This window comes from Spermophilus citellus (assembly GCF_964194105.1).
Source record: "Spermophilus citellus genome assembly, chromosome: 12".
In the NCBI taxonomy this organism is placed as follows: Eukaryota; Metazoa; Chordata; class Mammalia; order Rodentia; family Sciuridae; genus Spermophilus; species Spermophilus citellus.
Window position 1 is genome coordinate 119257 of NC_138198.1, and position 15965 is coordinate 135221.

At 47.9% G+C, this 15965-nt stretch overlaps 1 protein-coding gene across 1 annotated transcript in view; it reads right to left on the reverse strand.

Annotated features, from left to right (window-relative positions):
- Window positions 1-15965, reverse strand: part of LOC308632065 (E3 ubiquitin-protein ligase RNF213-like) — a gene marked incomplete at both ends in the record, with an annotated part of 105230 nt that overhangs the window by 19989 nt on the left and 69276 nt on the right. Inside the window, 15 exon segments of the mRNA XM_081263710.1 lie at window positions 24-237; window positions 916-1027; window positions 2989-3088; window positions 3178-3347; window positions 4042-4224; window positions 4316-4416; window positions 7501-7621; window positions 8223-8404; window positions 8629-8841; window positions 10059-10213; window positions 11370-11515; window positions 12228-12419; window positions 14605-14743; window positions 15029-15173; window positions 15585-15712. Of these exon segments, the coding sequence (XP_081119836.1) occupies window positions 24-237; window positions 916-1027; window positions 2989-3088; window positions 3178-3347; window positions 4042-4224; window positions 4316-4416; window positions 7501-7621; window positions 8223-8404; window positions 8629-8841; window positions 10059-10213; window positions 11370-11515; window positions 12228-12419; window positions 14605-14743; window positions 15029-15173; window positions 15585-15712 (2301 nt within the window).

Genomic DNA, 15965 nt, shown 5'->3' on the forward strand with positions numbered 1-15965 from the left:
TCTCCAAGGTAGAGAAGACCTGCCTGAGACCTCCTGAAGCTCCAAGAGGAGGTCAGAAGCCCTATTGAGACACAGGCGGGTCCTGGCCACCTCCTGCAGGTACTCGACAGACGCCGCAGTGGCAGGTCCTCGGCCTTGTCTCTCTGAGGAGCAGGTCTGTAGGAAATGGCCTTCCTCCCTCAGGCAGTCGAGTTCACTCCTTGTACAGTAAGCACTGGTCTTCTCCTGAATTGAATCCTAAGGAACAGAGAACAAGAAAGAAAAGGATATTATACTTTATAACAGGCAACTCCCCAACCTTCTAAAATTGCCAGTGAGAATTCAAGGGAAAATAAAAGTCATTATTGTAGATCTGAGTATAAATTTTTTGATTCATAGAAAACAACTGAAAAAGCAAACCTATGAGAAAAAATGTGTATAATCTTGAAATTTGGAAATAAAAATATGAAGACATTAAAAAGGATTCACGATCTCTCCAGCCGGGGATGACCATTGCTAACCCTGAGGTGTACTCCTCCAGGCTGTGGTGTCTTCACTTTGCACCTGCACGCACGTGACTGTCAATGCAGTCACACACTGCTTAACCACAGGGACACCTGCAAGAATGCATCCTTAGGGACTTTCACTGTTGTGTCAACATCAGACAGCTCCACATACTAGGTAAGGGTCTCACGAGACCACCATCACACATGCAGTGAAGGAAACATCACCAAGTGGCTCCTGACTGTGTGTGTGACATCTAAGAGCAGAGCAATGTCTTTGAGACATCTTTCTTTTTCCACGCGGAAAAGAAGCATCCGTTAATTGTACTGAATAAAGGTGCATTCTGTCAGTTTTCAGAAACTCTGCCACTGCCTAAACCATATGGTTTAGATGGTTTGCAGAAGAAAAGCAACAAAGAGGCAGCCGGCTTACTTCTAGGCAGTTGATGAAGAGCATATAGAGTTCGGTCTTATCTTCAGTGATGAACGCTTTCTTCTCTAACAGGGACAAGTAGGCTTGGATGTAATCTTTCACTGCTTGGAAGCTGTGGAAAGAGAAATATTATTCCTGGTGATGTCAGGATCACCCTACACAAAAGCGCATCTATTAATCTATTATCCAACTCTTTCTCTGTGTGAGTATCAAGGTATAATACATACATATGCAGGTATATACCTTTAACAGCTTTTTATTAAAATGTTTGCACACTCTTGGAGGAATATGAAATTCCATATTGCAGTTCAGCTGTTCTCAAACATTTTGGTTTAGGGCTCTTTTACAGGCTTAAAATTTATTGAAAACTGCAAGAAACTTTTTGTTCATGTGGGTCAAATCTATCAATGTTTATGGTATTAGAAATTAAAACTAAAAAGTTTCAAGAATATTTATCAATTCATTTAAGATAAAAAGAATAAACCCACATGTGTTAATGATGTTTAGAAGTGTGGCTTTTTTATAGTCCTATAATTCTTGGAAGCCTTGTTTAACAGAAGTCAGCTGACTTCCTACATCTGCTTCTGATGCTACATTGAAGCGTATAAAGAAAACCTGGCCTCACACATGAGGTAGTTGGAAAAGGAAGAATTTTTTAATAGTCCTTATATATATTTGGGGTTATTCTTTCTCACTACTGTACCAACACTTGAAAAGTGATCATTTCTGAAGGCTGGTTATGGGACCTGATACCATGTCAGTTATTTTCATCATCAACTATATTACAATCCCATAGACTACTCTGTTATGAATTTTTCCCAGTGCTATGGATTGAACCAAGGGCCTCACTGTGTGCTAGTCAAAAGCTCTACCACTGAGCTGCATCTCCAGCCACTGCATCATTTTTTGATTCTGTGACATCAGGCATTGGTCATTTGGAAAAGCCTTGGTTTGCTGAGTAAAGCAGATCTTGAGATGTTGGCATCTTTTTAGTCTCCAACCTGTTGTTGTAGATACCGACCTACATGCATCAACATCACCAGAGATCTGTGGTCAGGTGGTCACTGGTTCAGGCAAACGGCAAGGCCTGAGAAAAGCAGCCAGTTCTTATCTGGAGACCTTTAGGAGTGGCATTCTTTGAGATAACCACTGTCCTCTGGTATGCAATGTTTTGGATCTATTTCCTGCTTCTACACAACATTAAAAATCACAGCCTCAGGCTGAGGTTTTAGCTCAGTGGTGGAGCACTTTCCCCTCAGGTTTGAGGCACTGGGTTCCATCTTCAGCACCACATAAAAATAAACAAACAAAATAAAGATATGCATCCAACTATAACTAAGAAATATTTTTAAAAAATCGCAACCTCGGGGGTTGAGATTTAGTAAGGCTCCTGTGTGAAACTGGCATTTGAAAAACTACATGTGCCCAGTGGAGAAGATGACCATGACTATGGTTGCAATTTCCTTCATGAAAAGAAGCTTTGGCAAAGTTACTGCAAATATGGACATGTTGAATAGGCAAATTACTGTCCCAGGATTATTTTTAAAAACTCTGAGGTCTGGGACCCCCTCCCCACCAAAGGATCTCTGCCAGCACGCTGAGAATTGAAGCTCAGTGTACACACAGGATCAGCCAGAGGACACCATGCTTGACCATCACTGACCGCCTGTCTCACTGAGAAAACACATAGTCCGCGTGCTGTGGAATCTTGACCTGGAGGACACCGAGGCTCAGGTACAGTCTGAGTTACCACCCTGCAAATCACACCCTGGGGTGGCCATGGAGCTAGGGTCAGAACCACCATTCCTAATGCATGGGTTCTGCATGCTTCACCACGCCAAGGGTCCTTCCCGGAACTCTGTCTTCTTACTTGTACCGGACCCTGGCAATGCCCAACTCAGGTGCCCACAGGGTTCAGTGTCTAAACATAAGCAACAGAGAGCAGGTTTCCTCGCACTGAAGAAACTTTCCCAGATCATGAGCTGGGATATGTGGCAGCACAAAGACCAAGCACAGCCCAGCCCAGAGAAGCTGAGGCCTCAGACAAGTGTGCCTTCAGGGAGCCGCTCCCACCTGTACTTCAGGAGCAGCTTCAGCACCACAGAGCGGACGACAGGAGTCTTATCCACAGCATCATCAAATGGCGAGAGAGACTTGGTGTGTTCCCGGTATCCTTACAGAAAGAGAAAGGTGCTACTGCTCATATCATGGCACAAAACAGAGAGGAACTGAATCAAGGTTTGAAGGAAAAAAGCAACTCACGTTGGGGAGCATCTCTCAAAAGCTCCTTCCTCACAAAGAGTAGAGACAGCAGCTCATCAATCACGCTCTGCTGAGGAGGGGCACCGTCTTTGAAGCACATGGTAGAAACCAGGTCCATGAAGAAACTGTTGCACATCTGCCGGAACTGGGCATGTTTCCCAATGGCCACCCTGAGGAAACAGTGAAAACCCCAGTCAGAGGACTCAGAGAGTGTTCCCAAATCCCTGCATGCAGAATGATTTGAGATTCAGACAGCAAATCATTTTACATCAACAGATGCAAGTGTCTACTTCTGTTAATTAGCTTGTCTTCAAAACTGCAGAAAGTTTCTACACACATGTCTTCCAGGAACGCCTCCATCACTGAACCAGGCAAAGCCTGTCACAGAACCCCTTTACTGGGAGGAAAGAGAAGGTAAAGCCACCAGTGATGGAGCACGACCATGGTCTGAAGCCCACAGCACCATAGAGCTCTCTTCCCGCACCTCCCAGAGGCTGGCAAGAGCAGGTGTGTGGCTTGATAGTAGAGGGCTTGCTTGCCTGGCCTGCACAAGGCCTGGAGTCCACCCCTGTACACACCACTCAGATGAAAAGGAGGACAGAAAAGCTGTATCTAAGTTTCTTGGGTCTCTTTCAAGGGCTTCATTTATTAGTTTCTGAATTTTGCTGTCTCAAAATGTTGCGGGACATGTGTGTCTTGGGGAGAGAGGAATTCTGAGGTACCCAAATGGGAGTCTCACTTCAGAGTTCTCTGAAGCCAGGCTTTTATCAGATGGAGGTTAATAGAAATTGAATTTCTGAATATTATATTTGAGAAAAAAGGACAGAAAAAAGAGGAAGACTTTTAAAGAGAAAAGTGTTTTACCTGTGCTTTTGGGAAACTGTCAAAGAGAACCCCTCTGGCAGGACAGTTAAACAGTAGGGGCAGGTCATTTGCCTGGAGACGAGCCAGATCTTGATGCAAGGCAAGCAGTACACATGGCCACAGGGCAGACACACAGGATCCTGAGCATCTCCCAGGCAGATGAGGCATGGCTGCACTCCAAACCTGAAATCCAAGCAGGCGATGGGCTCCCAGGCAGATGCCAGCACCCCAGGGACAGTGACCCCTCCCGCCTGGAGCTCAGACACTCTCTCACCTCGCCAGGCTCTTGCTGGCTTGCTCCTTGCACTCACAGAGAATGGTCATCACAGCCACAAAGGGCCGGTGGGTCTTGAGGTCAGAGTTCTCTTGAAGACACTGGAGGAGAAAGGCCTGGTGAGAGGTGGCACCCATTGAGGAGGGGCAGGGGTCAGCTGTGCCTTGGGGCAGCCCAAGGCCTCAGGGATTCTTAGCAGTTTCCCATCCTTTTATCTCTTTGTGGCTCTGCTGCTTTTAAAAGAGAAGAACCAAATTCCCAGTATCTAAATTTTCCCTCTTCCTTCCTTTTCTTTTCAGGGCTGCCCCTTCCCTTCTCTTGATGAATTTCCATCTTTAAATGATAATGATGTGATGACCATTGCAACACACCATTAAGCTCTGAGAGACCTCAGCATTTTTGTAATATTGGCTTTAGATCTTGTTTTATTTATTTACTTATTTAGAGATGGGGTCTTGCTGTGTTGTCCAAGCTGCTCTCAAACTCCTGGACTCAAGCCGTCTTACTGCCTCAGCCTCCTGAGGAGCTGGGTTACAGGAATATACTGCCACCCCTGGTTGTATCATATTTTAAAGGAACAACACATAGATCCAGTTGTGGCAGCACAGGCAGCCCTTTCTGATTAAGTGTCCCCCTAAGCTTCTCTGAGGTCTTGTGTGCCTGTGTAAACATCCTGCCATTGTCCTGTGCCATTCTGCCCTTTAAACCCTGCAGGCCCAATTCTGTGAGTTCCTGGTTGGGAGATCAGCTGCAGATCACTGGCATTAACCACTGTATGGCAGCTCCCATGAATATTTCAGGTACCTGTTTCCAGTAATGGATATTTAGTGTGTATTTGGGTTTTCACGATTCTAAAGAGTGCTGTACTAACAGTCTAGCGTATGTCTGCTTCAGTAAAAACAAGAAGTTGGGCTGGGAAGCAGCTGGGTGGTGCAGCCCTTTCCTGACATGAATGAGGCCCAGAGTTCCACCTGAGGACCACAAAATAAATCAAAGTGTCTCCAGGACACTCATTTAGAAATGCACATCTTCAGCAATGCAGGATAGTGAATTTAATGATTTAATGACTGTTTCTGAGAGTTTGTGGTCAGGCATGATACTGAAGCCAGAATTAGACAGGCTGATGGGTCAATTCAGAGAATGGAAGGATTGAAATGTTAATTCCTTCAGAACACTTCTCCACCCTCATCAAGATAACCTGCCCCTGCTCCAACATGTTGCTAAGGTAACCTGTCCCAGGGATTGTCCCTCCCTATAGGGAGTTTTAATTAAGCCCCCTTCCTGCCCAGATCACTCCACTTTGACCCCTCCAGCCCATCTGCTTTTCACCTTTTGGCCATCCCACGGAGCATCTTCTGGGCCTAGTCACTTACACAGGAAGGAGAGAGATAAGGGAGAAGAGAACAGGAGAACAAAGGAGGCCTAGAACATATAAAAAGGCAGAACACCCTCACTTCTTGGGATACCAGGATACCGTCTATGGCCCCCTTCTCCCTTCTGGGAGAAGTCTATGTGACCCATTTTTAAATATGCTTTATATGCTTGCCTCTGCGTGTTTCTCTAATGTTCAAACTTCACCATGTAAGGAAGCAAAACTTGTCACTGGTAACTGTGGTATCAATGTTAGTACTGATGTTCTATAAGGGCATTATACAAGTAAGAATAGTTCCCTATTGCTACTTTGCCGAGGGTATATTTTTTCTAAATCATACATTTTGTCAAATGTTCTCTTTACCTTTTGAAATCATTATTTAGAGTTTATTTTTTAGCTTATATAACTGATGACATTCATAGATATTTTTTAGCCATCCTTGAATTCCCAGGATTGATCAAACTTGGAAATGATGTGTGTTTATTATCCTGATAAATTTGATTTGTTAATTAACAAACCAACTCAGCAATGGATAAAGGACTTAGACATTTCTCCAAAGATACACAAATACCTGAGAAGCACAAGAAAAGGAGCTCAGCATCACTAGCTATTATGGCAATGAATATCTAAACCCTCTGAGGACTGGGGTAGTAGCTCAGTGGTAGAGCACTTGCCTAGCATGTGTGAGGCTCTGGGTTGTATCCTCAGCACCACAATAAAATAAAGGAATAAATAAAAGTATTCTAAAAAAGCTCTTCATTATTAAAACATTATTCTTCATTATTAAAAACAAACTTCTTCATTATTAAATTCTATTAAAATTTTTCATTTTTAAAGCAAAACAAAACAAAAACTCTGAACCAGGCAAGGTGGCACATACTCAGCGAGGCAGGAGGATCACATGTTCAAGGCAAGTCTCAGAACTTAGCCAAATCTTGACTCAAAATTTAAAAAGAGGCTGAGATGTAGCTCAGTGGTAGAGCATCCCTGCATTCCATCACCAGGACAAAAAAAAAAAAAAAAAGAGAGAGAGAGAGACAGAGAAATTTAACAAATTGATACTGTGAGTCGCTTTCTAGTTATACATCCAAAAGAAGTAAAAGCAGGCCTCAAATAAGTTGGTGAACACCAAAGTTCACAGCAATCACAACAGTCCAAGGCCTCTGACATTCTGGTCACGTCTGGGTATGCCAATCTATTTCCTGTGTGCCTGCCTGCGTTTCAAAGGCTGCACACCTGTCTACAATGGCCTTTCTCAGACACCCTGACAGTGGGCACTCGAGGTCAATGGCATTCCAACCACAGGATGAGATCACACAACAGTGACCCTAGCCCAGGTCATGGGGTGAAAGAGGTGGGAATCTGGTTGTGCTGAGTGACCATTGTTGTCAGACAGCCTGGCCACAGAGACGGTGGCTTTCTCTGAGGGGCACTGGTTGTGCTATCACTGGCTTTATCTGGTGTTGGGAGCAGAGGCTCAGTGGTTTTCTATTCCCGTGGTCCAATGAATTGCGTGTATTTTGAAGTCCCCCCTCCAGTGGCATTCTCCTGCATCACTTTCACCCTGCCCAGGGTGGTGGTGACTTTGCCCCTGAGGGCTAGGATGCTGGCCTGCTCTAGGTCAGCTTGGAGGTGGGTGGAGCCTAACTCTTCAGCTCTTGCAAAGCGTCCACAAGCAAGTTTCCTGCCAAAGTCCCGTTCTACATAGTCATTATTATCCCTAAGTGACATGCCACGATACAGCAGTCAGGCAGGGCAAACTCATGAACCACACATGTCTCCGCATCCCACCAAGAGACATGCCCGTGCTCACCTTGTCTAGTGAGAAGACGTACTTGGTCACCAGCTGGCCCAGCTCAGGAATCTGGCTCTCAGTCCCCAGGAGCACGTGTTCCACAAAGAGTGCAATGGAGAAAACACGATTCCACTGGGTTCTGTCAAAAGAGGGTGTTACACACTCAGCTCCAACAGAGAACTCTGAGACAGGAGGAGGGGATGAGAGGGCAGGTGTAAGGCAGCACGGGAAGGCGAGCTGACAGGAGGGATTATCTGCCAGCCCTGCCCTCAGCACTCCCCCGGCTCTCCATGCAGGCAGGACTTTGGGTCTCACTTTGCTATCTCAGCATGCTCAGCCACTGTGCCCACTCTCTCATAATCCTTCACACAGTGAGTTCCTCTTGACCCTCACAGCCCAGCACAGGTTGAGACCCTCCCCACCCTGAAGGCCTGCCCCTCTGCTTGCCCTGCCTGCCCCTGTCCATTCTAATGGCTCCCTGCCACCCCAGTGCAGCTGAATAACCTGCCTTTCTGTGGCTCTGGGGCACCATGGCCTCCCTGCATGTGGTTCTCCTCTTTCTCCAGCATCTAACAAGATGCCTGGCACTTGACAGTGTTCATCAAGCGCAGAGTAAGTGCACAAAGAGCCCTGCCCGTGGCAGGAGCACCTGCTCACCCTGCTGCCAGGTGTGCCAGGACCTGGAGTCCACTGATGATCACAGGCCGAGCTGCCAGGGAGAGCCGGGCTCTGGGTCTCACCTGACCTCCACAGTGACAGCTCCGGCTGTGCTCCCACTGCCTCGCAAGTACCCATCCGAGCAGATGAGCTCCAGCGGTATGGACAGCTTCTTCACCAGCTGCAGCCAGGCCTGGGGACTCGGCTTCAGGGTGTCTCTTATCAGCATTTCAGCACAGGCCATGGCGGCCAACACATCTAGTGTCTGGGAAGAGGAGAGTGGTCACGTGACCCCACAGGGCCCCTTCGGCCAGAGGTCCTGGCAGAGTGTCCTTGCATTCCAGGCTCATAACCTGCTCCTTTGGGCCTTGGGATAGAGGAAGCACTATCCAGCTGTTCCCAACACCTCTGGGCTATGCTGACTCCCAGGCCCCTAAAGGGTCTCTCCTTGTGCTCCTGGGGACAGGCGCCTCCCGAGGGGGGCTGTACCATCTCACTGCCAGCCATGTCGTGCTTCTGTACAACTTCAGTGAGGCTCTGTAGAACCTGTGGGTGGATGGTCAAGATTCTGGAGAAGTTGTGCAGCCGGGTCTTGAAATGCTGATAGGCCAGGTGCACCCACGGCAGGGAGAGCCCCTCCTCGGGCCTTCCTGAGGCTGCTCGCAGCTCACAGACACAGCACCACAGCGCCATCTGCAGAAACTGGGGTTTTGAAAGGTTTTCAGTATGAACTTTTAGATTATAAAGAGATGTTTTCCTGTGGGAAATCAGAACTATTCAAAGATCACAAAAAAGAGAATTACAACCCAGACTTCCTATCTTCCGACTGCTTTTCAGTAGAGCCTCTAGCCATTTTCCTAGCTGTGCCTTTCCTCAGAATCATCCTCAATTCAAGATCCCTGTGTTCCTGATTTTCTCCACTCAAGATTAGATTATGAGAATCCTCTATCACTCATTATCTGTGCAAACATTGTTTTTTCAATGGTTGCAAACAACCATTTTAAAATGGACATACTGTAATTTGTCCCTTCTTCATTTATTTGGACACTTAAATTGTTTCTAATTCTTCATGATCACAGCAGGAAAACCTTGCTGTGAGCAGCGGTGGTGGTGGGGGGGGGCAGGCTCTCTAATCACCCTGCCATGTGACCACTGCTCAGCATCTGCCCAGGAAGCCTGTAAGCCCTCCCTTCTTTTTGAAAACTCAGTTTTGCCAGATGAGCAGGTACAACTGGCATCTAGAGACTCTATATGTTCTCTTGAGTCACTGGTAGGGCTGAGCATGTGAGCAAAGCTTTCTAGAAACTTGCACAATTACACCCTGTGTAGCTGGCGTAACTTCTACCCATTTTAAAAATAAGAGTATATTCTGCTCATTCTCCACAAACTCCTCGCTAACCTTTCATCATGCTGGCTAGAGTATATTCTCTCATATTCTCCACCTTCTTTTTCTGCTCTGCATGTGACTACCAGGCAGCTGAGTTTCCGTCTTGGACTGGGCTCTGGCTCTGCAGTCAGCACTTGCCTGGTGGGACTGAGGCTCTAGGTTTTCTCCCCAGCACCCAAAACAAAACCTATTAATCTTTCCACTGAATTTCACTTATTATTCTTACCTTAAGAGGTCAGTTACATATTTATCTTAATTTTGTCAAGAGAAACTCAACAATTTCAAGAGGGGTGATACAAGGAATCTGGAAAGCTTCTCAAGGTACTAGAATGTGCATTCCTGGAGGCCTTGGGGAGTGACAAGGATTGGCCCTGTGTTCTGAGCAGCTCAGGGGACATTCTCAGCCTAGCGTTCTGCATGGCTTCCTTCTGTTCCCCTACATGGTAGCACTAGCTCTCAGAAGCTGAGTTCCCGTGTTTGCCCCCAGTCCAGACCATGCAATTTCCACACATGACCTTGAGTGGATACCTACCTTCAGCTCCTCCCAGGTGGACACTCTCATGGTGAAAAGCAAGAAGTCCCTCAAGTAGCACTGAACCAGCTCCTGATGCTGCTCTCCAGGGAGCTTGGCAAGAAACATGCCCAGGGGAGTCTTCTGGAAGATTTCTACTAACTTATCTGACCGTCCTGCAGGGAGGAAGCCAGAGTGGCTTGAGACAATTGAAGCCACAAGCTGAGAGAAGCTTGCTCCCCAGGAAGGAGAGCCATAGGCTAGAGTAGCCCCTGGCGGTGACTCAGAGACAAAGTGATATTGGTTGCCTTATGGGACTAGAGAGTGGTGGATGTATAGACTAGGGGACAGAGAAAGGAAGGCAGGATCAACATTCAATTTAGGCCATGCTAGCCCCAACAAGAAAAAAACATCTGAGGGAGTCTGAGTTTTGTGCTGCATGACTGTTCAGTGTAATGGGCTCCAGTAACCCTGGGTTCCTAGGGAATCAGGACTGAGTGGGCTACTCATCAGGGCTGGGGCCAGAGACTATGCCAACCAGGGAGATTTGCCTTCCAGCAGATGGGGATTTCCTCCCAGCTGCACACTCTGCTGGACCAGCAGGGTTGGGTAGGGCATTGCCCCAGGTGAAGAAACACCCTCTCAGCAGGGAACAGACTGTTTCCCATTGGTTTAGGACATGCAGCAGAATACAGACCCAGGAAAACAAGTTCACTTTGAACATACTGGCTCTCTAAGTGAATGCTGAAAAGATGAGTTCATGTGTACATGAAAGATGACTTCCAAAAACACAGCCCTGCCACTGGCTTTTCTGGAATGACTATGGCCAAACTCAGCCCCCAGCAAGTGACAGCCAAGCACACACTCTCTAGCTTGTGTGACTCAGGATGGATGAACGGCTTAGCATGGAAGAAGGGGACACACTTTCATTGCTAGCATTTGCTGAGAAAGTTTAAAGGGGACCTTTCCTGGGTCTGAGCCTCAGGAAAGGAATGGTCAACTTGCAGCAGGTAGCAAGCCCCGTCCCTGCTGGAACATGCTCCAGTTCACCAGCCTGCTGCTCAGTGCACCACTAAATCACCTCACAGGCTCACTTGATGGTGTGACTTACAGGCTTCTGATCTCCTGATGACTCTCACTCCTTCAGCAGAAATTTCAAAATGAAGACAGGACATGAACTTGAGCCTATTCCACATGCAAAGTGTGAAAACTACAAGTCCCAGAATTTACCAGGTGCTGGCTGCTGTCTGCCCACTGATGGTCAGGCAGTGTCTTTGTGGATAAAGGCTGCTTCACCAGGGCTGCATCGGGCCCATGTTGAGCAGGGCTCACCTTTTACATCCATGATGTACTGGGCCTGGACCCAGAGCTCTTCCACATAGTCCCTGATTCTCCAGCTGAAGGGGACACTGTTGCAAGCACCCTCAGGAAGGCTCATATAGTTCTGCACCACGATGGAGGACATCTCACTCTTGGATCTGCAGTGAGGTGAGGTGAACGAGAGGTGAAGGTGCTGTGGGACAGGGGTGGCTCCACGGTAGAGTGCTTGCCTGGCATGTGTAAGGCTCTGGGTTCCATTCCCTGCACCACATCAAAATAAAACAAGGCTGCATAGACAGTTGCTGTCTCCTTTGATGGCCAGGACTCCTGCTGAACAAGAACTGGTGGGCTACCTCATAACCCCTGTTTACAGATAGAATGAAGCAGGCCACCTATGCAGGGCCTAGGAGGGGCCCAAAGCCTCAGGCAGAACCAGGTCTCCAGTGCCTGCGCCTGTCCCTCTCCTGCACCTTATTGGCCTACATTCCAGAACTGAAGTCCCTGCAGTCTGAACAGGAAACTTGGGAAGGCCCCGCACAAAACAGGAACAGTGAGTCTGGTCTGAGCAGAAGCTCGAGGTTGCCATCTCTGTCGATGAGAGAGATCATGCATAATGGAACATGAGCATGATTAAGGACATATTCTTTCCAAAGGGCAGTGTCCCCACTGCACAGAGTCCAACCTGGCTTTCTGAGCTATCACAGGTGCCCTGAGAGAACAAAATAAGGAGAGAGGAGACGGAACAAAGGCCTGCAGGACGCCATGGCCTCTAGGATGTAGAAGGAGCTGGCGAAACGTTCCTTGGAAAACAGAGCCTACGTTCTCAAGCCCAGGAGAGCTACTGAGGGTGCCGTGTGGATTTTCATTCACCTTATGTTATTCATCACAAGCGGAATGTTCAGCAACTTAGTGTTGCTAAAAATAAACATCCACAGGTCCCGGGCCCAGGCTGGTGAGTCTGGTCTGATCAGAAGCTCGAGGTTGCCATCTCTGTCGATGAGAGAGATCATGCTGGCCAGCAGAGGGGTGACTGTGCCTTGGACTCGCTTCCAAAGGGTATGCCTGCAGCAGGGTGGGACAGGGGACAGGGGACAGTGGCTCAGTATCACAGCCAGTGCTGTTCTTGACACCTCCTTCCTCTGTGTCAACAAGCCATCTAGCTTACAAGCCAGGGCTGCAAATTGAAGTTTCTATCACTTTTAAGTACAAGAGACTCACAAATGTAATTGTCTTAAGATTAGTTAGCAGGCCTGGATAGAACTTAATTCTACATCTAGTAACACTAACTAGTGCCTTGAAAAGGTGAAGAAATATTTGCTGCATTTTTATATAATTTTTTTTCAGAACAAGCCTACTAGGTTCTATAAACAAATCAAATAAGGACCAACTTCACTAAAAAAATTAAATGAATATTTTAAGAAAAAAAAGTAGCTATAGATAAAATATAATAAAGATGAAGAGATCAAACTAAATTTGATACAAAGTTAAATAAGAAAACATTTTTATCTAGAATTCGGCTTTTCTTATAGGTGTTTCTGTAACTAACCCTGAGTACTTTAGACTGACAGTGCTTAATTGGTTGAATCAACTATATCTCACATTCATGCTAAAATTATATATTTTTTTACATAATGAAAAATGCTACAATTTCTCATGATAAAAGACGAGGATTAATAAATATTTGTTTTGGGGGAAAAAGTGCAGCCCTTTGTAGGGAAATTTTTTTTTTCTGGATATATAGTACACAGGATTCTAGAGATAATTTAAAAACATCTACTGAGAAAAAAAATCCCATTAGGCAAGGACAATGACCTTGACTTAAGACCCCAGACTAGAACACACACAGTGGATGTGGGGGAGGCGGTGAAAGGGGCCCTGGGCCGGAGCAGCTGAGAGCCCTGAAAAGTGCTCCAGAATAACAGTCACCGTAGAGGGTCTCCAAGAGACCAAATTCAAAACAACTTGAGAATCAAAAAGAAAAAAAAAAAAATGAAGGCAACAGGCTGCATAACATGATGAACTAAAAACCAGAGGACTCCTGGCATAAAGGACTCCAAGGAGGCTGGCTATCTAGTCCCAAGGGTATGTGACATTAAGTCCCGGACACACAGTGCTGGTGAAGTGTCATGACATCCTGCCAGCCTCAGAAATGAGCATTGAGGGTACCATGCAAACAGGTCCAGATGTTCTTGGGTGTTGCTGGTGACCACGGGGAAGAAGCTGGTCCCGGGTGCTGTGGAGACCATGGGGCAGTGAAAAGGGAGGCTGGCAAACCCAGCAAGGCCAGAGCAACAGTGGCAAAGGGGCGATGGGACATGGCTTGGACATGTGCTGGGAAAGGGAGACAGACCATTCAGGGAGACAAAAGCATGTTCAGTTTTGGGGCTCACAAACTTCCTTCAGACAATGTAACTAGGAAAGAAGTCAAGGAGCACTGCAGAGAGAACTTGAAACAGAAAACTTCCCTGTGGTGAGGAAGCCAGCACCCATGGGCCCTGGCCTCCCAGGACTCTGCCATCGCCCACCTTCCCCCTGTGGGCCACGTGGCGCAGCAGGCCTGGAGCCAGGGGGTCAGAAGAGCAGAGCTGGAGGGACCTGGAGAACCTCAGTGGCCTAAGATCATCCTGCCAACAGGTGGTTTCAGACCCTCAGACCCTCCATCTGAGACCTTGAGCAACCCTCCTGTCCCCATAGCACAGGCTCCTCAAAGGTTGTCTCGAGTCTGAAGAAAAGGGTCATGGTATTATAGAAAAAGGATCACGGATAATAAATGACACTCCTGGGTCCTATTTTTGTACTTGCTGTTACTTCAAGCTGTAGGGCTGGGAAGATAATTTGTTACTTCCCTGCACATCACCATCTCAATTTTAATAACCTTGAATGGCAAACCTGGCTTTGGTTTATGACATGCTGGCAAGCATCCTATGGGAACAATTTTTTTTAAAGTTTTCTATTATGAAAAAAAGTTAAGGACACAAAAGCAGAGAAAGGAAGCCAACCATCCCCATGAGCACCATTCAGGTGGCCAACAATCCACCAAGACCAACATCCAGGTGGCCAATAAACACCCCAGGACCAACACCTGCATGGCCAACAACCCACACATGCCCACCATCCAGGTCTGTTTTGGGCTCTTGGAGCAAAAACACAGGTCTGCCCTCCTCAGAGGTGGAAAAAGAAACACCTGGTGTGCTCCTTCCCCTGGGATGGTAGAGTAGGCCCCTGCACTGCCCGCTGCTTGCAGTACCTAAAGGTGCCGGCCTCCTGGAGCGCATCCTGGTTCGCAGCCTCTCGCCCCACCCACTCCTTCAGACTGCAGAGCTGGTTCTCTTCTTGCTTCTTTAGAAGGACGGAGAGGCGCATCTTAGATATCCGCAAGAACGCGGCTGTGAAAAGGCAGAAGGGACATAATTTGGTCCACCTGTGGGCACCAAGTTGGAGGCTCTGCTGTGCTGCTTGACCAGTTCCCCTGCAGAGGGAAGCCACAGGTCCTCTGGCCAGGCCAACTCTAGAGCAGAATTCATGAGATGTCCTGAGATTCTCACTATGTCAGCTGCATCTGCCAAGCCACAGGAACCTAGAAGGGCAGATCTCCACACTCAGCCACCTGATTCCCACTGCTCAGGAAGGGCCTGCCGGGGTAGGATGAGAAGCAGGGACATGACTCGTACCACTGCACACACTGTCCCCATTCAAGAGGCTGAGGAGGATGGTGACTCTCCTCATGTTGCGCGGGCAGCTCTCCTGGTCCCTGAGCATCCCCATGGCACTTTGCACACAGCTCCTCAGCAGTCTGGTGGTATCCAGGACCTGTGCCTGCCAAGGGAGACAGCACGTCATCTGCTGCTGCCATGTCCAGGGTGGGTGAAAGCTACGCTACCCACACGAGAAGGTGGCCTGGTGTCCACCTGCCCAAATCAACAGTGACCAGTCTCCATGGTGAAGCAGACCTACTGACCTCCCCCGGCTGATCCCAGTGTGCTGCCCAACCCCCAGAGGACCACTGGCAAGTGGTGGCTGACATCACGAATTTGGCCAGTAGTTGAGGGACAGCTCCTAGAGCTAACGAAGAGCCTTCATAAAGAAGGGAAAGGCAGATCTTGTCCTGGTAAGTCCCTACACTTCCAGCATAAAGAGAAGGCAGGACTCAGCCTGACGCTGGCACAGCTGCCTGTGCTTCTCCAGATCAGCCACCTGCAGCCAACAGGGGAACAGAGGAGAACTCACATCACTGCCCCGCAGGTCCGCGGCATCCCATTCCATCTCCTCAGAAACTTCCTTTTCCGTTTCCATTTCTGCTACCTCCCCTGACTTGCTGGTCTCTGCCTCCATCACCTCCTCCTGGTTGCCTTTCGCTGCAAATGAAGGGAACACAATCAAGTCACCACTTGGAGAAGGAAGGGGGTGGGTAGTACCAGGTCTGTGCCTAGGCTGAGCCTCTCCAGGGTTTCCTGTCCCAAGCTTCAGTGGCAGCCCCAGTTAAGGGGACATCCGTCATCCACTAGTCAGGTACCCCACAGCCTGGGCTGAGGGCTGGCACATGACCCACAGCACACCAGCTGATACACTAGGTGCTGCTCCTTGGCCTTCCCAGGGCTCTGGTTATGT